This window comes from Gymnoscopelus microlampas (genome assembly GCF_963454915.1).
Source record: "Gymnoscopelus microlampas genome assembly, chromosome: 12".
In the NCBI taxonomy this organism is placed as follows: Eukaryota; Metazoa; Chordata; class Actinopteri; order Myctophiformes; family Myctophidae; genus Gymnoscopelus; species Gymnoscopelus microlampas.
The window spans coordinates 54,084,129-54,110,190 of NC_139949.1; the positions used below are offsets into that span (position 1 = coordinate 54,084,129).

The 26,062-nt window shown below is 43.3% G+C and overlaps 2 protein-coding genes across 2 annotated transcripts in view; both read left to right on the forward strand.

The window, feature by feature from the left end:
- LOC311057462 (scavenger receptor cysteine-rich type 1 protein M130-like) overlaps nt 1-13,963 on the forward strand; it is a gene marked incomplete at its 3' end in the record, with an annotated part of 38,206 nt that extends 24,243 nt beyond the window's left edge. The window contains exons 8-15 of the mRNA XM_084074419.1: nt 9,789-10,055; nt 10,959-11,143; nt 11,279-11,384; nt 11,832-11,936; nt 12,539-12,634; nt 12,865-13,003; nt 13,174-13,241; nt 13,467-13,963. Coding sequence (XP_083930545.1) covers nt 9,789-10,055; nt 10,959-11,143; nt 11,279-11,384; nt 11,832-11,936; nt 12,539-12,634; nt 12,865-13,003; nt 13,174-13,241; nt 13,467-13,963 — 1,463 coding nt within the window. The remainder of the gene's footprint in view (nt 1-9,788; nt 10,056-10,958; nt 11,144-11,278; nt 11,385-11,831; nt 11,937-12,538; nt 12,635-12,864; nt 13,004-13,173; nt 13,242-13,466) is intronic.
- Nucleotides 13,964-24,767: 10,804 nt separating this feature from the next.
- Nucleotides 24,768-26,062, forward strand: part of LOC311057463 (uncharacterized protein) — a gene marked incomplete at its 5' end in the record, with an annotated part of 12,476 nt that continues 11,181 nt past the window's right edge. Inside the window, one exon of the mRNA XM_084074420.1 lies at nt 24,768-24,852. Coding sequence (XP_083930546.1) covers nt 24,768-24,852 — 85 coding nt within the window. The remainder of the gene's footprint in view (nt 24,853-26,062) is intronic.

The following is a 26,062-nucleotide window of genomic DNA, read 5'->3' on the forward strand; positions in this document are numbered from 1 at the left end:
ATCCAGATGGTGAAGAGTTGCGTAGAGCGGAGGAAACTGCCTACCCTTATGGAGAAGAGGAGTTGGTCACGGGAAGCCAGGCAAATGTTACGACAGTGGGACCGGTTGCGCATCAGAGACAATGTGTTGTATAGGCAAGTGATTGATCAGCATACACAAGAATGTTACTTACAGCTTGTTTGTCCAGGGGCGCGACGAGAGGAGGTGTGGAAAGGACTCCATGAGGCCTCGGCACACGCCGGAGTGGACCGGACTTTGGCGCAGCTTCGGCGCCGGTTCTACTGGCCGGGCATGGAGGGGGCGGTGCGACAGTTCCAGCGAGGTTGTGTTGCCTGCAGCCTACTGAAAGACAGGATAGAGCCCAGGGCCCCCTTACAGCCATTCGAAGTATCGTATCCTATGGAGGTAGTGGCTATTGATTTTCTCACATTAGGTAGGCCGAATGACGCATGGCAGAATATTCTTGTAGCAACCGATTTATTCACCAGGTACAGTTGGGCTATTCCAACGCGTGACCAAACTGCGCCCACGACTGTCCGTGCGCTTTGGACACATATTATTCAGCCATTCGGTTGCCCGGCTCGTTTCCATTCGGACCGAGGCCCGAATTTTGAATCCGAATTAATGCAGCAATTGTGTCATACATACGGTATTACTAAGAGTCGCACCACCCCTTACCACCCAGCTGGTAATGGGGGGGTGGAGAGGTTTAATCAAACACTGTTAAACATGTTGCGCTCTCTAGATACTGATCGCCAAGGCAGATGGAATGAACACTTACCTGAGTTAGTACACGCTTATAACAATACTGAACATGGTGCGACAGGTTATGCGCCTGCGTACTTAATGTTTGGTCGCCACCTGAGGCGTCCGGTAGATGTAGCATTAGGAGTACCGTTGTCACAAAATCGAATGGGAGTGGGAGATTGGGTGCAAGATCACCAGAAACGAATGGCCACAGCGTATAGGACAGCCGAGAAAAAAATGGTGCATATAGCCGGACAGCGTAAACAGGTCTATGACCGCCGAGCCGGTATGCCACCATTGTTACCTGGAGAGAGGGTGTGGGTACGAAACCGGAACCGACAGGGACAAGGTAAACTGGGCCCATGGTGGGACCCAGAACCTTTTGTGGTATTGGAGAGGGTGGGGGATGCGGGCCTAGTATACAGGATCCGACCTGAAAAAGGAGGGCGAGATAGAACGATCCATAGGAATGCATTAAAAGTGTGTATAGCCCCCAGGTCACCGATGGAGAGCCCCGAACCTGCCCCAGTAGCCGAACCGGTGGGACCAATATGGCCGCCTTATGTAGGGTTTTTCCCCGGTCCTAGGGAACCTGAAGGTCCGCGGCGCTCTGGAAGAGCGAACCAAGGACAGCCACCTGAGAGGTACGGGCATGACGTTTAGAACCAGTTGCCAGGGACTGCCAACGAAAAAGTAGGGGGGAATGTGACAAGGGTGAAATGAGGGGTTCTTAAAACTTTTGTAATTTGTTTTTATTGGTGCTTAATGTGTATAATTGCCTCATTTAACCCCACCATCTTATTATTTTTGTACCAATTATTATTACGCACTGTATTGTTTATAATTGTTTTCCCCATGATCCCCTGGTCACATGTATTGAGAGACATTGAGTGGCAGAGCGGCAGTCACGCGGTCACGCCCAAGGCCACGGTCATGGCCAATGTCCCCAGACAGACTGTCACCACGGACAAATGAAAGAAGAGGGAGGTGTGGTTTGGCAGGTACAAAAGCGGAGGCGGGACCGTTTGAAAGAGAGAACAGAGCACCCAAGTGACAGAGGCGTCAGTGAGGAGAAGGACAGCAGAGGGGAAGGTTGTGCCGAGACACGGAGTAGAGGAGTGCATAGATGAAGTAGACATACCAGCCACCTAGGAGTTTGGAAGCCGAGGTGTGCCTACATTCAAAGGAGAAACCAAGAGGAGAAAGCGATCGAACCGAAGGGGAGGAAGAGGCGAGTGAGACCAGACCATATGAGAGACGAGTGAGACCAGACCATATAAGGAGCGCTGAGACTGGAAAGTGGCGATAACGTTGCATACGCAACCAACTCAGCGCCAGGTGTAAAAACCTGGCTGGCGAGTGAGTATTCGAACCAGCAACGTTGAATCCCTGTATAACCACTGCCTGAGACAACGCAAATGTATCGTGTAAATGCACAGTGAACTGGTCTAGATCTCTATAATTGCAGGCAGAGAGAAAGAAGAGAGAAGACGAAGACGACTGGCCTCAGACCTTTTCCCATCTTACCCCCATATATGGACATGCAGCATTACCCCTGAACAAACCGTGTTGAGTATCTTGAAGCACTTTATTGGCACAGCACTTTACTTGAAAAGTATTTGTTGCACAGAAACCCCCCATGCTAAGGAACCCTTGTGATTAAGCCCCGCGTAATTTGCACAACTTTATAATTTATTTTATAGTTGTTGTGTAGATTAATTGTGTTTTGTATGTTTATATAGGTTTTATTAGTATAGTGTTTATTTGATTGTTTTTAAGGCACAGAAGCCAATGTATTAGGGACCCAATAAATATGACTTACCTTTTTTTGATACACTGTATTCGTGTCCAGTTTCTTAAAGGGATATTCTCATGCCAGTGTTGTATTCTCAAAACCAAAAGTATTGAAACTTACCAGTTAACCTCGAACCTGTGAAAGCCTGAAGAAGAAGTTAAAGTGTATTCAAAGGGGACTTCCCTCTATAACAAAAGTGGCGTAGTCGACAAACAATTAGTTCAGATAGGACTCACAGTAATTACGCACCCAGCACTTTATTGTGCATTTATATTTTATTGTTGTGAGTTTTATTCTGGATTATTTATTAAAGGAGAAGAGTGCAATAGTACAAACAAATTGCAAGTCAAATGTGATACAATTTCGGCCCTGTTCACATATTTGGCGCAGTCGGCAGGACTGGTTGAGAACAAACACATGAGAATACCCTTAAGAGAAACTGTACTGTTTTGTTGTTTTTGTTGCTTTTTGTTTTTTGCTTTACGGATTCAGAATGATGATGATGGCGGTGTATCCCGGTGCCCCATGGTTACCCACCTTTGGTGGAACAGAAGGCGAGAGTAAATATAGGGAATGGAAAGACCAGATTAGAGGATTATTAAGTACCCAGGAACTACCAGAAATCAGGAAAGTTGCTATTATAATTAAAACGCTAACCAACGAAGCTAAACGGCAGATTAGTGTGGTTGAGGAGGGCGAACGCGACACAGTGGCAAAAGTTTTTAAATACTTAGATGCTTTATATAAAGAAACTGTCTCTGTCGCAGAAATGCGCTCACTATTCTATCGGTGCGCACAGCGCGCAGGAGAGAATGTACCAACTTACACCCTGAGACTTAGAGAGCATTTTTGTGGGCTGCGGCAGCACGACCCAAGCACCGCTCCCTCCGAAGCCATTCTTCGTGATCAGTTTGTTATGGGTTTAGCTGAGGGCCCCCTGGGCCAAGCCTTAAAAATATATGCTCGACGACACCCAGATGAAGATTTTGCTGCTTTACGCGAAGAAGCCTACCTGTTAGCTGCTGAACATGGAACTACTGAAATAACGTGCCACGCTGTTAATCCTATTTCTGTCCCCTACCCTTCTCAGGACCCTGCTTGGAGAGAAAAATTAAAACAGGAAATCATGGACGACGTAAAAACTCAAATGCAAGGATTCACGCAGGAACTCATGAAGGAAATCAGACCGCTCCTCCGCACTGGCACCAATGACGCACGAGCGCGCACTCCACCGCCACCTGAGCGACGGTATACGGCCTCTCAGCGCTACGAATGGGATGAAGGAGGTAGGCCGATATGTAGCCAGTGTAGACAGGCGGGTCATATCGCGAGATTCTGTAGATCCGACCGAAGTCAGTTAAACTAGTACGCCCTGTCGCCGAGGTCCGGGGGGCAGAGGTGCAACGTTCACAAAAAAAGTTAAGGGCCAATGAAGTGTTTGTGGGGGAATGTCCGACAATTGGGATAACAATGGGGGGAGTCCAAATGAGGGGTTTATTAGATACGGGGTCTCAAGTCACATTGATGCAGCAGAGTTTGTTTAACGAAAAGTTCTCGCAAGATAAAATGGAAAATGGGCCTCTGGTGTTTAGCCTACGGGCAGCAAACGGCCTTGATCTACCCTATTCTGGCTATGCCATATTCGATTTAGAATTAGAAGGACTGAAAATACCGGGAAGAGGAATCGTAATTGTAAAAGATGAACATTGTATTGAGCCGCTGATCATTGGGATGAACGTAGTCCACGCAGTGTGGCATGCATTATTTAAACTCTCTGGGAGGTCTGTGTTTCCATGCCAACAGGAGAGGACACCATGGAAAAAAGCATTCGCCGCCTGTAGGAGAGTGGAGGCAGTGACCCACGAAGACGGAGCATTGGGCTATGTGTGGCCTGTCGGCCGACGGAGAATCCGAGTCCCCGCCCGCAGTGAGTTAGTAGTATGGGGCCGTGCCTGGAAAGGTCCAAATGGAGCCGAATACGAGGCCCTGATGGAGGCCATGCCGGAAGGAACTGATCTGGGAGTGGCCCGAGCGTTGGTCACCGTGCGTAATGGCCGAGTCCCCGTGCGCATCTGCAACCCCCACGCGTATAGCGTGACCGTGGGCAGACATCAAAAGTTAGGGAAGCTATATCCAGTGGAGGAGGCCGACGTCCGTGGACGACGAGACCTGAACCTGTCCCTAGGAACCGACGGAGCCGTGGAAGTGTCCCTGGTGAGCATCGAAGACGAGGGACCCGTGAAGACCTTACCTGAGGAGATGGAGGCGTTGACCCGGCGAGATGACCTACCTGACCAGCAGAGAGAAGAGCTGCATGCGATGATGTGTAAATGGAAGAAGGTGTTTGCAGTCCATAATGAAGATTTTGGGCAGACGGACGTGGTGCAACACCAAATACCAACTGGAGACGCGGCACCCATCCGCGAGAGGCACCGACCGCTGCCGCCCTCCATGTATAGAGAAATGAAGACCTTATTGAGTGACATGCTGGACAAGGGAGTGATAAAAGAGAGTTGCAGTCCCTGGGCAGCGCCCATTGTCCTGGTGAAGAAGAAAGATGGCAGCTGGCGTTTCTGTGTCGACTACCGTAAACTGAATGCCGTGACGCACAAAGATGCCTTCCCTTTACCTCGGATTGAAGAGACTTTAACAAGCCTGACCAAGGCTCAGTGGTTCTCCACACTCGACCTGGCCAGCGGTTATTGGCAGGTGGGTATGGACCCTCGGGATCGAGAAAAGACAGCGTTTACCACCCCTTTAGGACTGTTCGAGTTCCAACGTATGCCGTTCGGTTTATGTAACGCCCCCGCGACCTTCCAAAGATTAATGCAGCGATGCTTGAGTGGCCAGGTGACAGAGTCATTATTAGTGTACCTCGATGACATTATTGTATATTCACCTGACTTTTCCTCTCACATGCAGCACCTTGACCAGGTTTTCGAGCGGCTGTGGAGACACGGATTGAAACTGCGCCTCGATAAATGCAAGCTTCTCCAACCGGAGGTAAAGTTCTTGGGCCACGTTGTAGACAAAGAGGGAGTGCGCCCGGACCCTGAAAAGTTGGCTGCGGTAAGAGACTGGACCCCACCCTCGACTGTCCGCGAGGTCCGCGCTTTTCTAGGTCTGGCTGGTTATTATCGCCGCTTCGTGTCCTCATTTGCTGCCATAGCTAGGCCGTTAAATAGTTTGTTGATCGGAGTCCCGAATGATGTGAAGTCCCATCAGTGTAAAATAGAGTGGTCCCCTGAATGCCAAAACTCGTTTGATGCTCTTAAAACTGCCCTTACGCAGGCTCCAATACTGGCTTATGCAGATTATGACCGACCGTTTGTAGTGTATACTGATGCGAGTGGCCGCGGGCTCGGCGCCGTTCTGGCACAGGTCCAAGATGGCCAGGAGCGAGTAATCGCCTACGCCAGCCGAAGTCTACACCCTACCGAACAAAATGATGCAAATTATAGCTCCTTTAAATTAGAACTCTTGGCACTTAAATGGGCAGTGACCGAAAAATTTAAAGATTACTTAACTGGCGCTCATTTTACGATTTATACAGATAACAATCCTGTTGCGCATCTTCAAACAGCTCGACTAGGCGCGGTGGAACAGCGCTGGGCAGCCCAGCTAGCATCATTCACCTATGATATAAAGTACCGACCTGGAAAAAGCAATGCGAACGCAGATGCCCTGTCTAGGTTCCCTGTTCAACCTGTAGGAGTGGCCGTAGTGGAGTTGGCACCGGTGGAGAGAGAGGACGGGTGGGCTGGAGCTGAGTGGCGGGGAACACAGGATCGAGATCCGGACATCCAGATGGTGAAGAGTTGCGTAGAGCGGAGGAAACTGCCTACCCTTATGGAGAAGAGGAGTTGGTCACGGGAAGCCAGGCAAATGTTACGACAGTGGGACCGGTTGCGCATCAGAGACAATGTGTTGTATAGGCAAGTGATTGATCAGCATACACAAGAATGTTACTTACAGCTTGTTTGTCCAGGGGCGCGACGAGAGGAGGTGTGGAAAGGACTCCATGAGGCCTCGGCACACGCCGGAGTGGACCGGACTTTGGCGCAGCTTCGGCGCCGGTTCTACTGGCCGGGCATGGAGGGGGCGGTGCGACAGTTCCAGCGAGGTTGTGTTGCCTGCAGCCTACTGAAAGACAGGATAGAGCCCAGGGCCCCCTTACAGCCATTCGAAGTATCGTATCCTATGGAGGTAGTGGCTATTGATTTTCTCACATTAGGTAGGCCGAATGACGCATGGCAGAATATTCTTGTAGCAACCGATTTATTCACCAGGTACAGTTGGGCTATTCCAACGCGTGACCAAACTGCGCCCACGACTGTCCGTGCGCTTTGGACACATATTATTCAGCCATTCGGTTGCCCGGCTCGTTTCCATTCGGACCGAGGCCCGAATTTTGAATCCGAATTAATGCAGCAATTGTGTCATACATACGGTATTACTAAGAGTCGCACCACCCCTTACCACCCAGCTGGTAATGGGGGGGTGGAGAGGTTTAATCAAACACTGTTAAACATGTTGCGCTCTCTAGATACTGATCGCCAAGGCAGATGGAATGAACACTTACCTGAGTTAGTACACGCTTATAACAATACTGAACATGGTGCGACAGGTTATGCGCCTGCGTACTTAATGTTTGGTCGCCACCTGAGGCGTCCGGTAGATGTAGCATTAGGAGTACCGTTGTCACAAAATCGAATGGGAGTGGGAGATTGGGTGCAAGATCACCAGAAACGAATGGCCACAGCGTATAGGACAGCCGAGAAAAAAATGGTGCATATAGCCGGACAGCGTAAACAGGTCTATGACCGCCGAGCCGGTATGCCACCATTGTTACCTGGAGAGAGGGTGTGGGTACGAAACCGGAACCGACAGGGACAAGGTAAACTGGGCCCATGGTGGGACCCAGAACCTTTTGTGGTATTGGAGAGGGTGGGGGATGCGGGCCTAGTATACAGGATCCGACCTGAAAAAGGAGGGCGAGATAGAACGATCCATAGGAATGCATTAAAAGTGTGTATAGCCCCCAGGTCACCGATGGAGAGCCCCGAACCTGCCCCAGTAGCCGAACCGGTGGGACCAATATGGCCGCCTTATGTAGGGTTTTTCCCCGGTCCTAGGGAACCTGAAGGTCCGCGGCGCTCTGGAAGAGCGAACCAAGGACAGCCACCTGAGAGGTACGGGCATGACGTTTAGAACCAGTTGCCAGGGACTGCCAACGAAAAAGTAGGGGGGAATGTGACAAGGGTGAAATGAGGGGTTCTTAAAACTTTTGTAATTTGTTTTTATTGGTGCTTAATGTGTATAATTGCCTCATTTAACCCCACCATCTTATTATTTTTGTACCAATTATTATTACGCACTGTATTGTTTATAATTGTTTTCCCCATGATCCCCTGGTCACATGTATTGAGAGACATTGAGTGGCAGAGCGGCAGTCACGCGGTCACGCCCAAGGCCACGGTCATGGCCAATGTCCCCAGACAGACTGTCACCACGGACAAATGAAAGAAGAGGGAGGTGTGGTTTGGCAGGTACAAAAGCGGAGGCGGGACCGTTTGAAAGAGAGAACAGAGCACCCAAGTGACAGAGGCGTCAGTGAGGAGAAGGACAGCAGAGGGGAAGGTTGTGCCGAGACACGGAGTAGAGGAGTGCATAGATGAAGTAGACATACCAGCCACCTAGGAGTTTGGAAGCCGAGGTGTGCCTACATTCAAAGGAGAAACCAAGAGGAGAAAGCGATCGAACCGAAGGGGAGGAAGAGGCGAGTGAGACCAGACCATATGAGAGACGAGTGAGACCAGACCATATAAGGAGCGCTGAGACTGGAAAGTGGCGATAACGTTGCATACGCAACCAACTCAGCGCCAGGTGTAAAAACCTGGCTGGCGAGTGAGTATTCGAACCAGCAACGTTGAATCCCTGTATAACCACTGCCTGAGACAACGCAAATGTATCGTGTAAATGCACAGTGAACTGGTCTAGATCTCTATAATTGCAGGCAGAGAGAAAGAAGAGAGAAGACGAAGACGACTGGCCTCAGACCTTTTCCCATCTTACCCCCATATATGGACATGCAGCATTACCCCTGAACAAACCGTGTTGAGTATCTTGAAGCACTTTATTGGCACAGCACTTTACTTGAAAAGTATTTGTTGCACAGAAACCCCCCATGCTAAGGAACCCTTGTGATTAAGCCCCGCGTAATTTGCACAACTTTATAATTTATTTTATAGTTGTTGTGTAGATTAATTGTGTTTTGTATGTTTATATAGGTTTTATTAGTATAGTGTTTATTTGATTGTTTTTAAGGCACAGAAGCCAATGTATTAGGGACCCAATAAATATGACTTACCTTTTTTTGATACACTGTATTCGTGTCCAGTTTCTTAAAGGGATATTCTCATGCCAGTGTTGTATTCTCAAAACCAAAAGTATTGAAACTTACCAGTTAACCTCGAACCTGTGAAAGCCTGAAGAAGAAGTTAAAGTGTATTCAAAGGGGACTTCCCTCTATAACAAAAGTGGCGTAGTCGACAAACAATTAGTTCAGATAGGACTCACAGTAATTACGCACCCAGCACTTTATTGTGCATTTATATTTTATTGTTGTGAGTTTTATTCTGGATTATTTATTAAAGGAGAAGAGTGCAATAGTACAAACAAATTGCAAGTCAAATGTGATACAATTTCGGCCCTGTTCACAGATAGAGAGACTAGAAACTCTGCTGGAGACACAAAACAAACTGTGTAGACTTGGCCCTTTGAAATAAAATGCATTTTATAAACACATTTTATTTTCTTAACGGTAATCGATTAATTAATCGGTAAGGCCTAACGGTAAACGGTTAATAAAATGTCTCCATTTGGCCGTCCCTATTTGTGAAGTTTACATTTTCAGAATGTGCTTGTACTAACTAAGACTGAGTAAAGTAAACAAAGAAAACTATCTGAAGTTGTTGTTATTGTTATTATTAGTTATTATGCTATGATTTTACCGTCTGGCCCTCTGGCCCTCTGGCCCTCTGGCCCTCCCCCATGTGGCCCCTGAGCTAAATGAGTTTGCCATCCCTGACCTAAGTGCTCTTTTAAGTACTTGATTTGAATGACAATTATATGAGACCTCAGGTAAAATATTTATTTCAGACTCACCAGATCTGTGTGGTTGTTGGAAATGTTTTTTAATTTTCATTTTGGTTGATTTGTTGAGATTTCATATTTGTTTTCCCAGAATCCCCTGTGGTGACCCTATCAGGGAACTGCTCTGGTGAGGTGAAGATGGATGGTCTCACAGTGTGCAGCGATCACTGGGACAACAAACACTCACAGATAGTTTGTGAAGAGCTGGGCTGTGGCAACGCCTTCCACTTTAAGACACATGGAGGAACTGGGTCAGATGTTTACCTCGTCCGTTGCCACGGCTTTGAGTCCAACCTTATGCAGTGTGAGACGGAGAGAGGCCGGTGTGATGGTGGACTGGTGTCTGTCTACTGTACAGGTGAATATGTGTGATTACTGTCACTATTCTGATAGCTTTGATACAGATCTGCAGAGGAAAAGAGTCTGTTTGAGTTGATACTGTATGATTCTTTGAACTGTTTTGAGTCAGCATATACAGTAAGAACTGTATATTAGAATGTTCAGGGATTAAAAAATAATAATGTTCAGGAATTACTCTGTATTGTATTCTAGTTTTATTTGTTACTGTTGTTTTATTTAGTAAGTAACATCTGTTTATTATTGTAAACATAGACATTTGATGTGGATAAGGACTTGATATGAATCAATTGGATCTCTTTATTAGGAACTTGATCTAAATCATGAATGTACTGTATATCCTAGTTCCAAGACATAATGTGTAATGGGTTGTATGATCAATTATTATTTTCATTTGAAACATCAATGGATTTCAATACATTTTCTTCTTTTAGTGCAAGGATCATTTTCCTCATTTCCCTGTACTTATTACTACTGTATATTTCCATTCAAACATTTGGATTCAACACAGTTTCCAAACGATGTTTGATTTAATTTGTTACAGGTGAATAAAGCAGGTGTTTATTGTAACTTGTTACAGGTGAATAAAGCAGGTGTTTATTGTAAGTTGTTACAGGTGAATAAAGCAGGTGTTTATTGTAAGTTGTTACAGGTGAATAAAGCAGGTGTTTATTGTAACTTGTTACAGGTGGATAAAGCAGGTGTTTATTGTAACTTGTTACAGGTGAATAAAGCAGGTGTTTATTGTAACTTGTTACAGGTGGATAAAGCAGGTGTTTATTGTAACTTGTTACAGGTGAATAAAGCAGGTGTTTATTGTAACTTGTTACAGGTGAATAAAGCAGGTGTTTATTGTAACTTGTTACAGGTGAATAAAGCAGGTGTTTATTGTAACTTGTTACAGGTGGCATTGAGTTCAACACCACAGAGAAGTGCAGAGGAACACTTAAGGTCCAACATGGAGATCAGTGGGAGCATCATGTGTGTCCTCTAAATTTAACAAAGCATTTCAACAACCTCGTGTGCAAGCAGCTTGGATGTGGTGACGTCATGGAGGACTTTAAGACAGACCTGAATCACACAGAGGAGGTGAACGAGTGTCCTGTATGCTTTAATAATATGAACAATACCTCAGATTAACATAGCACTTGTCTAAGTATTCAAAGTTCCTTGACACTGAGGGGAGAAAAAAAACACTAAAATAAGTTTTGATTTTGATTTTAGGATCTGGAAACGACCCTGGATTGCACAAACAATCAGTCAGACATCAGAGATTGTGTCAGCCTGCAGTCTTGTAAGAATGTCAAACCAGCTGAAATCTATTGTGAAGGTACCAAACCTGCTTTCATATAAACAGTATACAAACAATGAATCCTGTTAAACTATATTTATAATTTCCCCTTGCACTTCAATTGCTATTTTATCTAATCGCTTATGAGTCAAACAATTATTAATCAATATGTTTGATGTTGATGGCAATACAAATCAACTACACATGAACTACATTAACCCTGGCATAGATTAGTTTGTGTCATGTCATTGTAGGTGAAGATATTCAAACAATGTCTTTAATCATTTTCAACAATAGCAGAAATGCAATGTGTCACAAGCTTGTAGATCGTCTGTTTTCCCACTATTTGTCATTTATAGGGCTTGAAGTTGTTAAAATCTTGCAACTTGTGAGCTTGTAGATCAGCTATTTTTGCAGAATGTTTGCCTACTATGATATACCAAAATACAGACTCTAAGTTCCATGTGGTTAATCTCCTGATTTCAGATCTTCCCACATCTGAGGATCTCTCTAGGATCATCACTGTCATTGTGGTTGTTCTGACCATGATTCTCATCTGCTTCTTCCTGAGAAAACTCCTCACTGTTCACTGTGAGTAACTTTATATTATAATGTTGTTGTTGTTGTTGTCGGGCAGAAACCTTGTATCTCCATATTTCAAATTGTTCGTAAATTAATGCTTTACTTCATCATACAAGAGTGTTGACCAAAAGTAGTGAGAATAGCCGATCTACAAGCTCACAACAGTTGTGAGCTTATAGATCTGCTATTTTAACTATTGTAAAGAATAAAAAAGGAGCAGACATACAAGGTTTCCACCGGACAGCAGTGACATGTTCTATGCCAGCAGGTGTGTTCTGTTGCTCAAAGCGACAGCGATTACCAACAGAAGCATATTGGGGAATTTTGGATATTTTTTATTAGGGGGGGGGGGGGGGGGGGTTGTACTCACACGTTTAGCTGTGCTGCTCGTTTCCCGATTGCACGATCCTTACAAGTTATACCTCATTATAAAGGTGATTAATCAACGGTAAAAATTACATTAAACACAATACCAATTGGTGTTATTGAAGGGGAGAAATAATCGACCACAGTTACGTTACAAACTTTCTGTGGGCAGTTTATATGTTTCTTCTTTCTTTCTTTTTTATACATTCTTGCACCAGTCATATTCTAACTGTGTTGTTATCTAGTAAGAACATCTTCACAAGAAGACGAAGTGAATGAAGGCGTTGAATACGAGGATATTGGCATCACTGCAAATGAAAGGAGAGCATTGGGTCTTCCTGGTGAGTGATATTTATATGTTCATCAGACGTCTGTATGATACTCATTATTAAACTCACTTCCACTGACCCACACTAAAGGCCAGTCCACTCCATAGTCCACACCAATGCAACTACTTGCAACCAATGCCAGTTGTGACTATAGTTGTATTGCTGCTGTCTGGCCTTAAATATTTGCAATGCAACTCGTTTCAACTTGTAACCAACTGCAGTTATTATGTCATCATTTACAGACGTAAGAGTCAGACGGAACCTTGTAGGAAGATCTTCCTCCTCCTCCTCCTCCTCCTCTGATGATGATGATGATGATGATGAAGATGAAGAGAGCGTCATCCACATGCCCCGTTACATCAATACTCAACCTGCAGGAAAGTGTGGAGCCTCTGTACTATATGTTACACTATACAATAACAATGACATCATAACACTGTACTATATGTTACACTGTGTGTGTGTGTGTGTGTGTGTGTGTGTGTGTGTGTGTGTGTGTGTGTGTGTGTGTGTGTGTGTGTGTGTGTGTGTGTGTGTGTGTGTACAGATAGTGTGATCTATGAGGTGGAGGACCCACAGGAGGTCTATGATGATGTGGACACAGATCCTGACAGACTGGGTATGAATCATATTATATTTGTTACATAAACATGTATAATACTTGTCCTTTGAAAGAAATGGATCGTTTCTGATCAACGTCATATAGTTTATATTACAGTACTGTCCTTTACAGCCGTAAGGCTAGGATAAAATGTGCAGCAGTGTTGTGATAAATGTTAGTTGTTCAAGTTGTCGTTGAGTTTGACTTGTTTGCTTGTGTGTGTTGTATTTGTTTTGAACACAGCATCCAGACCAGAGGGGGCAGCACTCACACAGAGCGACGGAGGAGATGCGTCCTCCTTGTCTTATGATGACATCGATGAGGAAGTGAGCTTCATCCACGACTCTCAGCCCCGTTCCATCAGTCCTCAACCTGCAGCAAAGTCTGGAGACACTGGTACAACCATCAGTCCTCAACCTGCAGCAAAGTCTGGAGACACTGGTACAACCATCAGTCCTCAACCTGCAGCAAAGTCTGGAGACACTGGTAAAACCATCAGTCCTCAACCTGCAGCAAAGTCTGGAGACACTGGTACAACCATCAGTCCTCAACCTGCAGCAAAGTCTGGAGACACTGGTACAACCATCAGTCCTCAACCTGCAGCAAAGTCTGGAGACACTGGTACAACCATCAGTCCTCAACCTGCAGCAAAGTCTGGAGACACTGGTACAACCATCAGTCCTCAACCTGCAGCAAAGTCTGGAGACACTGGTAAAACCTGTGTGAAAGAACACAATTAATAATGATGATGATGATGATGATAATGATGATAATTAGAGGGTATTTCTACTGATAAAATACACAATACTGAGCAACTCAAAGCAATACTATACTTTATATTATATAATAATAATGAAATAATAAAATGAACAGAATACTATATTAAATGGAATTATTGTAATTGTATTGTAATTACGTGTGTGTGTGTGTGTGTGTGTGTGTGTGTGTGTGTGTGTGTGTGTGTGTGTGTGTGTGTGTGTGTGTGTGTGTGTGTGTGTGTGTGTGTGTGTGTACAGATAGTGTGATCTATGAGGTGGAGGATACACAGGAGGTCTATGATGATGTGGACACAGATCCTGACAGACTGGGTATGAATCATAGTATATCTGGTAGGCCCAGACGGCTGGCGTAGCGGTCTGGGCACCTAGACTCCAAAGTAGCCTGACAGCGCATCGCGACTCGCGTCGGCGCAACCACACTGTGCAATTTCCCAGAATTGCGACACGTCTAGTTGTAATTGTATTAATAATGTGTGTGTGTGTGTGTGTGTGTGTGTGTGTGTGTGTGTGTGTGTGTGTGTGTGTGTGTGTGTGTGTGTGTGTGTGTGTGTGTGTGTGTGTGTGTGTGTGTGTGTGTGTGTTATACAGACACTGTGATCTATGAGGTGGAGGACCCACAGGAGGTGTATGATGACGTGGACACAGGAAGTGACATCACAGAGACGACAGTCTGAGGTGAACCAGGACCTGGAGAAACATGTAGAGGAAATGGACCCTTCGCTAAGCCCCACCCACTCCACTCTGTGACTGGTGGTGCAAAGTTAGTCACACCCAGGCCTGGCAGCGCCTGGCAAGCTCTGCTTCTCACCCATTGACTTGCATGTTAAATGATGGCTTTTCCCCTTAAAAATAATCCATCATTTCAGGAGCAAGAGCTTCAAAATCTCTTCTAAATCTAGTCAACAAGGCCTGTAGTAGGTTATGCACTGGACAAATGTGCATGACATTATTTCAATAAACTAAAAACATGGGAAAATGTTAGAGGGAGTAATAGCCATGGATACACGACGGTCGACTGTCACGACCGTCATGGATGAACTTCAACCTGGTGTTTGCCCTTTCTCCATTTATAGCCCGTACATCTATATAAACGTTCATATTTCATAATATAAAGTGCTTATCCCATGGCCATGGATGTTACATGTACGTACGGGCTCTCAGAAGTATGCGTATCATCCGTATCATTCAATTAAAAGCATTTTAATCTGATCGGTGGCCATTTTCTCCAAATGCTTTCAACTGAGTGACCCTACCGGTTGGTAGGTATATTGCACTCTGATACATTACTATATTTTTGTTGATTTTTATCTCATTATTCATTCTTATAATTCATTGAAAAGAGAAAAAAAAAACATTTGATTGTGTGATTTTGATTTATCATGACATGACTTTTATATGATGTTAAAGTTAGTTTACTGTTTAGTTTTACTATGACTTTTATATGATGTTAAAGTTAGTTTACTGTTTAGTTTTACTTTATGACTTTTATATGATGTTAAAGTTAGTTTACTGTTTAGTTTTACTTTATGACTTTTATATGATGTTAAAGTTAGTTTACTGTTTAGTTTTACTTTATGACTTTTATATGATGTTAAAGTTAGTTTACTGTTTAGTTTTACTATGACTTTTATATGATGTTAAAGTTAGTTTACTGTTTAGTTTTACTATGACTTTTATATGATGTTAAAGTTAGTTTACTGTTTAGTTTTACTATGACTTTTATATGATGTTAAAGTTAGTTTACTGTTTAGTTTTACTATGACTTTTATATGATGTTAAAGTTAGTTTACTGTTTAGTTTTACTATGACTTTTATATGATGTTAAAGTTAGTTTACTGTTTAGTTTTACTTTATGACTTTTATATGATGTTAAAGTTAGTTTACTGTTTAGTTTTACTTTATGACTTTTATATGATGTTAAAGTTAGTTTACTGTTTAGTTTTACTTTATGACTTTTATATGATGTTAAAGTTAGTTTACTGTTTAGTTTTACTATGACTTTTATATGATGTTAAAGTTAGTTTACTGTTTAGTTTTACTATGACTTTTATATGATGTTAAAGTTAGTTTACTGTTTAGTTTTACTATGACTTTTATATGATGTTAAAGTTAGTTTAATGTTTAGTTTTACTATGACTTTTATATGATGTTAAAGTTAGTTTACTGTTTAGTTTTACTATGACTTTTATATGATGTTAAAGTTAGTTTACTGTTTAGTTTTACTATGACTTTTATATGATGTTAAAGTTAGTTTACTGTTTAGTTTTACTATGACTTTTATATGATGTTAAAGTTAGTTTACTGTTTAGTTATACTGTATTTTTTATATGACCTTAATGATACTTGCTGTCAGGCAGAAACCTTGTATTTCCATATTTAAACTTTTTTATTTGCAGATTAATGACCTACTTTGTCGTAAAATAATTTCACACAAAAGGAGTGAGAATAGCTGATCTACAAGTCCACCACGCGTCACATCATGACAAGTTGTGAGCTTGTAGATCGGCTGTTTTCACAATTCTAATATATAAGAAATATAAAAAGGGAAGGATTTTGGACATACAAGGTTTCAACCTGACAGCAACGATATACCGTTTTCACTAAATCAGTTTGTATTTCTTTTAAAATGTCTTTAACAAAAAAGTTGACCATTTGTTTTTAATCATCGTGTTTTTAATTAACCTAATAAAAATAACTATAATGTTTGTTACGGTTGAGCTTCTGACTTATTTATAGCAGCCTTTGTTGTCTGTAAGCTTTGTAATTCAGCTTTTTACCTTCCTTATTTCATTCAATAACATTTTAGCTGTTCACAATGTTTAACCATGAATGCAGCTCTATCCTTGCTTTGCTTTGCTCCCTGCAAGGATATATAAGTTCCGATAGGCAGCTCCACAGGATCTCGTAGACAGTGGTTGTTACGATCCTTTAGTCTAGGAGTGAAGGATTGCGACATAAAGTTGGTGAGTGAAATGAGCTTTATTGGTTTTGACCTTTTATGGTTGGTTGCTGACGGAAAGTGACACAGAATTAATACAAACAAGTATGTGACACTTAACTTTAAATTATACAAACTTTATAAAGGGACCACCGTGCAGAAAATCAATAAACAAATATAAGACGCTTACCTATTCTTTGGAACCCCTATCTAACCTAATCTCTATGAAATCAAATTTACATCAAATCCCTAATCTAACCTAACTTCCCTAATCTAAACTAAAGAAAACAAGACAGGTACAAAAAGCGGGCACTGGCGGTCCAACACAAAGACACAACAGAGTTGTGTGCATGATACTTTTAACACTTATCTTTTACTCGATGCTACTTTAGCAAGCTCAACTCAAGACAGGGTGCAGCTGACAGGATTATACATGATACAGAGGGGTCACCAAACTTTCAGTCCCCAGAGTATTGACTTTTTGATACATTCAGTAGGACAGCATGTAACCGCACTGATAGCATGTTACACACTGCCGATGTTCACAGCTGTTGACAGCTCTTTTATAATGGCAGGCGCCCTCCTGATTGGTCCACAGGTCTGATGGACGGTCCTCCTCCTCAACCAGGTCTCCTCCCACGTAGGCCGTGAGCTGGATAAGCAGGAGTCAGTGGGACTGCCATTTATAGTGATACGTTACGTACAATAATAAACATAAAGAAAGAACCCTCGGATGTAACAGTGGTGTGCGAGGAAGTGGGAAGGGAAAGTTGAAGACAGCGACCCGACCCCCCTTGGCAGAGATCCAGACAAGAGGCTGAGTTCCACGTAACCCTTCTAGCTGGCTGACCAGAAGACCAGAATCAGAAGATAAGAAGAATCAGATTAGATTTGCGATCTAACCTGAACACACCAACAGGGCCTACCTATCCACCCGATACGGGTAACCATCGTTATAGGCTAAAGGTACCAAACCTCTCCCCCACCTGCATCGGGTCCGCGTCAATATGCCGACAGCGCATTATTCCGACGGTTACTAACCCTATACCTACCCCTAAGCGCACGCGGAAGCCACATAGTCGAAGTAATAGGATGTCGGACTTATGGGCAGTCCCCCCTGCGTCACCGTCCATACCACCGCATACCCTTTTTTAAAAGAGACGCTTTGCATCCCAACCTCTCGGGCTCCCAAGCTCTAGCAAGCAACATTCAACACGCTGTCCACTGTTGACATACTGGCTCTACCTCGGTCACCTCAGGTCAACCAGCCCACTACTGCTTCACCCACCTCAGCTCATCAACGCCCCCCACTGGTCGGGGGTAAAATTGCACTCCCAAATCGCTGTACCAAGTCCAACGCATCCTATTCCAGTCAGGATTACTCCCAGGTTGAATAATAAATACCTCACACGTTCTGTAGTATCATTAAATCTAATATCAATCCCCCCCATGCCCCACACCTCTTGAACATCCTGATTCTAGCGTGAACTAGCGTCCTACCTCATCAAGGACATTACAGCAACATAATATAATAATAATAATAATAATAATAATAATAATAATAATAGTAGTAGTATAATATATAATAATAATAAGGGTAATAATAATAATAATAATAATAATAATAATAAGGGTAATAATAATAGTATAATATATAATATAACTAGAAAAAGTCACATGTTGATAACAGTTCTGTAATGATATTGTACAAATTAACATAGAAAGGTGTCATCATGTCCGCAGGACCTTTTTGTGTTATTCTTTTAGCCTTATAATGTATATACTGTACCTAGACTGTACCTAGTGCTGTTTACACTCCTAACTAATAAAGTATTCAATCAATATATCACACATAAGGGACCCGGAGCTGTGAAACCTTTATTTATGTTTCCCCAGTACTATCACACACACATGACATCATCACTTAGATTGATTACTTGTTTAGATTGTGTGTGTGTGTGTGCGCGCGCGCACACACACACACACACACACACACACACACACACACACACACACACACACACACACACACACACACACACACACACACACACACACACACACAGAGAATCTAAACAAAATCGAACTAAGTGATGATGTAATTTGTCTCTACAACCATTCTATGTAAAATAATGTTACAATTACAGACAACAAACATGTCAATAAACAAAAACAGAAACAAACATCCAGCAGCTTGTCGACATTTCACTGCACCATTATTAGATGAATATTCATAATGAATACGGTAATAAATATGCCTTCAAACCCCTGAACCATGTTTCCAGACACTGATGTTCATATTGTTCTACCAGTAGCCTATAGAGCTGCAGGTAATAATGAAAAGATGAAAAGCAAATACAAAAAAGGAACAGAAGTATTTGAAAATATTTCACGGTGAAAGTATGCATTCATAAAAAGCAAGTCTTTTGCAAACCTACACAGGCGACAGGTGTGTGTAGGAGACGATCCAGCGTAGTGAAAGGAAAACTCACCGCACGTTCTCTTAAAGTGCAAGAAAAAAGGATTTAATGGGAATTCAACAACATTTCGCTCTGTTAGACCTTCATCATGGGGAATGGGAATAATCATATTCCCATGAAATCCTTTTAGCTTTTTTTTGCATTTGAACGTATGCATTCAAAACCATTGACTGCCAACTAACAAAACAAATGTTTGTTGGCAAGTAAATGAGAATGAACAGAAAAATAAACTGTTTACTTTTAGTCATGTTGATACAGAATATTTCATATGTCTGCTTTAGTATCTATAGTCTAGTCATTGTCATCCTGGATATGAATGAATGAATGAATGAATGCATGAACGAACATGGATATATTCATACAGTACAGAGATATATCACGTACCAACTCAGATATCTTCTTTGAAAGAAGAAGCATGTGTTACTGTTCATGCAGCAGTTTCTCCACTGTACCGAATCCTCATGATCTTCAGCTGTGCATCTTGACCAACAGGTTCGACACAAAACTGCAACTAAAGCTCCCCACCGCCTGAATGGGTCCTCATGTGTGCTTTTAGGTTACCCATGTGACCAAAGCCTTTGCCACAAACCGCACACGTAAAGGGTTTTTCCCGCGTGTGAGTCCTCATGTGCGACGTCAGATGAGCCATTTGACTACATCCTTTGCCGCAAACCGTACAGACGAAGGGTTTTTCCCCCGTGTGCGTCCTCGCGTGCTGTTTCAGGTCGTCCATTCGACTGCAGCCTTTGCCGCAGACCGAACAGGTAAACGGCTTCTCCCCGGTGTGAGTCCGCATGTGCGTCTTCAGATTACCCATGTGACGCCAGCTTTTACCACAAACCGTACAAGTGAAGGGTTTCTCCCCCGTGTGAGTCCTCATGTGTTTGTTAAGATCGCCCATATGAACGCAGCCTTTGCCACAAACCGCACAACTAAAGGGTTTCTCCCCCGTATGAGTCCTGGTGTGTTGTTTCAGGTTACCCATCTGGCCGTAGCTTTTGCCACACACCGTACAAGTATAGGGCTTCTCCCCCGAGTGAGTCATGGCGTGCCTCTTCAGATGCCCCTGTCGTTTGAACGTTTTGCCACACTCTGTACAACGGAAGCTTTTGCTCCCGTCCACGACGCGTTGCGTTTTCGGCGTGTTTAAAGCCGACTGATCTTCACCGGTCTTCTTCTTCTCGCATGCATCACTGTCTTCAGTGTCAGAGTCAGAACAGTGTGAAGAGAGGAGATGCTCATCACTAGTGGGTTGTTGTGATGAAACCCAGTACTTTATATAAGCTTGTGTTTTCATGTGTTCAGTTGAGGAGCCGGCTAGAGGCTCTGCTGTCTCTCTGTTTTCATCATCATCTTCACTCGTCAACGCTGACTGTTCAGCCTCCTCTGGTCTTTGAAGGAGCTCCTCGTGTTCCTCTTTAATCTGTGGAGGTTGTGGTTCCTCCTGGACCAGACTGGGGCTCCTCTTCTCCTCATGTTGTGGAGGTTGTGGTTCCTCCTGGACCAGACTGGAGCTCCTCTTCTCCTCATGTTGTGGAGGTCCTGGTTCCTCCTGGACCAGACTGGGGCTCCTCCTCTCCTGTTGTTCAGGGGAGAACTCCTCCTCACACACAGGGAGGTGCAGGAAGTCTGGACAAAAGACACAATGAGAGAAAACCATTAAATATAGAGAGACTCACCGTAATCTGACGACCTGGTCACCTGGTCATTGGTTCTGATGTTTTTCTTACTTAGGCTTTTGTTTTTCTCCTCCCTTGACCACAAGATTAAAATGTAATTTACATAGCATGTTATTTAGACTGATTCTGGGTTCTGGGTTTACCTGTGATCCTAGTTTACTGAAGGACTACACACTTTGATGTACTGTATGTGGTTACCTTGACTACACACTGTGATGTACTGCATGTGGTTACCTTGACTACACACTGTGATGTACTGCATGTGGTTACCTTGACTACACACTGTGATGTACTGCATGTGGTTACCTTGACTACACACTGTGATGATGTACTGCATGTGGTTACCTTGACTACACACTGTGATGTAATGCATGTGGTTACCTTGACTACACACTGTGATGATGTACTGTATGTGGTTACCTTGACTACACACTGTGATGTACTGCATGTGGTTACCTTGACTACACACTGTGATGTACTGCATGTGGTTACCTTGACTACACACTGTGATGTAATGCATGTGGTTACCTTGACTACACACTGTGATGATGTACTGCATGTGGTTACCTTGACTACACACTGTGATGATGTACTGCATGTGGTTACCTTGACTGGGTGCATTTCTCCTTTCCGACATGTCGCCTTTCCGACGTTGACGAACCCTACACCTAACCCTAACCCTAACCGCACGCGGAAGCCACTAGTCGGAGTGGTGAGATGTCGGAATGGAGAGTGAACACCACCTTGACTACACACTGTGATGATGTACTGCATGTGGTTACCTTGACTACACACTGTGATGATGTACTGCATGTGGTTACCTTGACTACACACTGTGATGATGTACTGCATGTGGTTACCTTGCTCATTGTGATTCTGCCTGAATTGTAAATTGTAAAATATTAGCTTGTAGAACCGTTAAACATTTGAACGTTACATGTGTTTCCTATGTTTTATAGCTGCATGTACATGTTTTATAGCTGCATGTACATGTTTTATAGCTGCATGTACATGTTTTATAGCTGCATGTACATGTTTTATAGCTGGGGTAGTTGAAGGAACTTCAGCTGCAAATAAGTGTAATAACACAGTAATATACCCCATTTCCACCACATTAAGTCTATCCTCGTTTATTAAAGGTATTTGTTATCGGCTGCAACCATTGTGTTGAAAAGAATATCGATATGGAAATTCAGGTGTCAAATATCGAGGACTTTTGCAATAGCAATCGTCACAGTACGATTATAGATTACATTATTAATGCGTTTGGAGCTTGAAGATCTGCTACTTTAGGAACTTTTGTGACGCTGTAGTATGAAAATCTATATCATCTAAAATGACACGGATGATCTCCAGTCTAAAAAGTCCAGTCCCAAACATTTTATATTTTTCCCAAAAAATATTTAAAAAATAACAGATTCACAAGCTCGCAGCGCCTCACTTCGTGCCACGCTGCGAGCTTGTAGATCTGCTATTTTTTTTGAATGACCAACATATTAATGGATAAAGTGGTTAACTACTTTTGCTGGGGACCCCCTGGAACCCACTTTGAGAACCAATGTGCTATACAATTGGTTGCGCTTTGGATAAAAGCGATATATAAATGCACCTTTTACCATTTACAATGACAATACAGGGTGGGTCCATTTGGTTATATTTGTACTATCAGAGTTACAGATCTGTAAGGGTCCATTTGGTTCCATGTGTACATGGAACCAAATGGAATAATTATTACATTAATTAAAAATTATGTTACATCGATTTTTTCCTAAATCTCCCTGGCTCTGATGTTGTTGTATTGATGTATTAATAACCTCTTTTAGTGTTTGTTGTTTGTATTGTATGTATTGTAGGCTATTGTAGGCTATTGTATTGTATTGTTTGTATTGTATTGTTTGTATTGTATTGTATTGTATTGTATTGTATTGTACTGTATGTCATGATTATTATAAATACAGATTGAGATTTGTGAAGAAAACAAAAACTATGTAGAGCCCTTATTGCAGCCTCTCACTCATTAAATAACTTCTTAGCAGGTTAAATAAACTACATTAACCACAATCCCAATGGGCATGTAGACAAGTGGTAGAAAATAGCCGAAAATAGCAGATCTACAAGTTCACAATGCATCGCAGTGTGACGCGTTGTGAGCTTGTAGATCTGCTATTTTCGGGACGCTATTAACTAGTTTTTGTTTTCAACGTGTTCTTTAGCCTTATTTATATAACCATTGGCCAACTTGTTGTTACTGTAGTTATTATATATTAATAATAATGTCTTTCTGGTTAAAACAAAGTATTTTGAGGTTTCAATGATTTTTAAGGCCTTTATTATTTGTAAGTCAAAATCAAATAAAAATAGTAATAATGTCATCATAACTTACGTTCTGTCATATTGTAGTTTCAGCTCTTTCTTTGTTTCCATAAAAACACCGTGAAGAAATAAATAAATAAAAAACTACACGCACTTGGTTTACTTCCGGGTCCACGTGTCACACGCATGCGCAGTAACGGATCCAGACCCAAGGAAGCTAATGGAAGGAAGGGACGCCGGGGATGAGTCCGGATAGAGTGCGGTTAGTCTCGCGTCACCAGACTACTATTCCACAATCTCTGAACGCTATATAGAGTCTGGGACTCCACTTCCCGAAAGCTGTGTAACGGTTGTTCAGACCGGAAAAACATTCGACCAATCACGACGCGGTGCCCGCGGACCTGTAGTCCTAGTGGAAACAGAACCGAGGCGGAAGCATAGTCACAGGAGCGGTAGATTCATGTTATTTGTGTGAGGATTGTTTATCACAGAAAACTGAGAAAGGTATCATGGAATTAACGCCGAAAAAACTGAAAGAAGACACTAGTAGACATAAACGATATTTATGAGATTCGTTGATTCCAGTCGGACTCATTTGCGCCACTGCACAATGCTGAAACGGACGTGGGTAGGGGAGGGGCATCCGCTTTCCCCTTACACATGATCAGAGCTTCCGAGTCCCAGACTGTATGTCGGAAACATTTGTAAATTGTGGGAGGCAACAGTCTGGCCACGCGAGACTAGAGTGCGGTGGGATTCAGAGACACGCCTCATTGACTATGACAAGGGTCTACAACAAGGGGTCCGTCCGGGACCCCTAGGGGGTCCGCCAAATCTTTGTGTGATAGGATTTTGTTTTTTTACATTAACCACTTGAACCCTAGAATTCCTTTTCTGAGGGGAACATTAGCTGAAAATAGCAGATCTACAAGCTCTCAACGCCTCGCGCTGCGAGGCGTTGAGAGCTTGTAGATCGGCTATTTTTGGCAAAGAGGCTTATAGGTGTAGAGGGAAAAATAGCAGACTAAGTAAAAAAAAAAAAATCTTAAACACAATTTTATACAATATAGAGTAGGAGGTCCCTGCTTCATCTCTCTCTCAAAGCAAAGCAAAGCAAAGTTTGTTGTTTACCCAGGGTGTCGGACTAAGTACGAAACTTGTTTCCAGCCGGACCCTGCATGGAAGCCTTGCTCAAGGGCTATTCAGCCGTGATTCATGATTGATGTGATGAATTGGGGAATCGAACTAGGGACCTTCCGGTATCAAGGCCGCCCCTCTAACCACTAGGCCACCGCTGCCACTTGACTCAGCTAGGGGGTCCTTGGCCTGAAAACGTTGAAGACCCCTGGACTATGATGTTATTTCACCCAACACCCGGTGTGAGTCTGACACCCGGTGTGACCAATCTGCCGGCTGGAATTGCTGGAGAAAATGACGCCCGTGCCCCTTCCTTGAATAAGTTTCCTTGATCCAGACAAGGGCACTGCTGTAGCCCTGGGCTGGGATGCCTTTTTCGCCACCTGCTGGAGGAGGTGTGTAGCTGCAGCCAGGCAGGCAGGCAGGCAGGCAGGCAGGCAGGCAGGCAGACAGACAGACAGACAGACAGACAGACAGACAGACAGACAGACAGACAGACAGACAGACAGACAAATGTGACAAATAAACCTCAAATTGGGGTCCGGGGACCCGCAGGGGTCCTTGGGGCAGGGGTTCCAGGGGGTCCCCAACAAAAGCACCTAACATAATATCACAATCATTTTTAACCACTTTATCCAATTACATGTTGGCTATTCAAAGATAGCAGATCTACAAGCTCACTGCTATTTTTGAGAATATTTGAAAGATATCAAAAATGTTTTACATGTTTGAATAAAAAAAATAAAAATAAAAAAACACTTCTCTTCTGGGGTCCCTGGCACAAAACCTTTTTTCAGATGGGGGTCCACAGCCAAATACATTCCTTGACAACCACTGGCACATTTTAATGACCTTTACAACAGGGACATACGTACCTTGTATCCACAGATGTGACGGAAGTCTGCAATGACAATGACTGATATCTCACATTGATATTAGATTATACATATTTGACATTATCTTGTCTTTCTTTGCTGGTTTTATTCTTGTTTTATTTTGTTTACATTGAAATTGCACATGATGGGCGCTTGTATCATGAGATTCACCCATGTTTGAGTCCAATTGACTTTGCATCGGAGGTGTTCTTTTCCAAGCTCCAGGTGACAATGGCATCACATGGTCTTGACTTTATCCTGAGTCAATAATCTGATGACCGTCTCTCCGGTTAGAGACTCAAAGAGACTCCTTTGTGTCTCCTCCCGGAGACATTAGCATCTTTCCGCTTGTCATCAAATTATTGGCTTAAGAATGCAAGAAAATAAGTCAAATCAGTGACAGTTACACGTCTCCTCCAGCAGGGGGCAGAAGGTACCAGGCTACAACTAACTCTGAATGTGCCTTCAGGGTTCAGGCGGCATCGTTGCCTCCTGAAACATTCAATGCGCATGCGCGATCGCGCGTAAACCAACGTCTTCCGGAAGTGGCAGCGTGTAGTCCCCCCCCCCCCCCCCCCCCCCCCACACACACACACACACACACACACACACACACACACACACACACACAGGGTGTT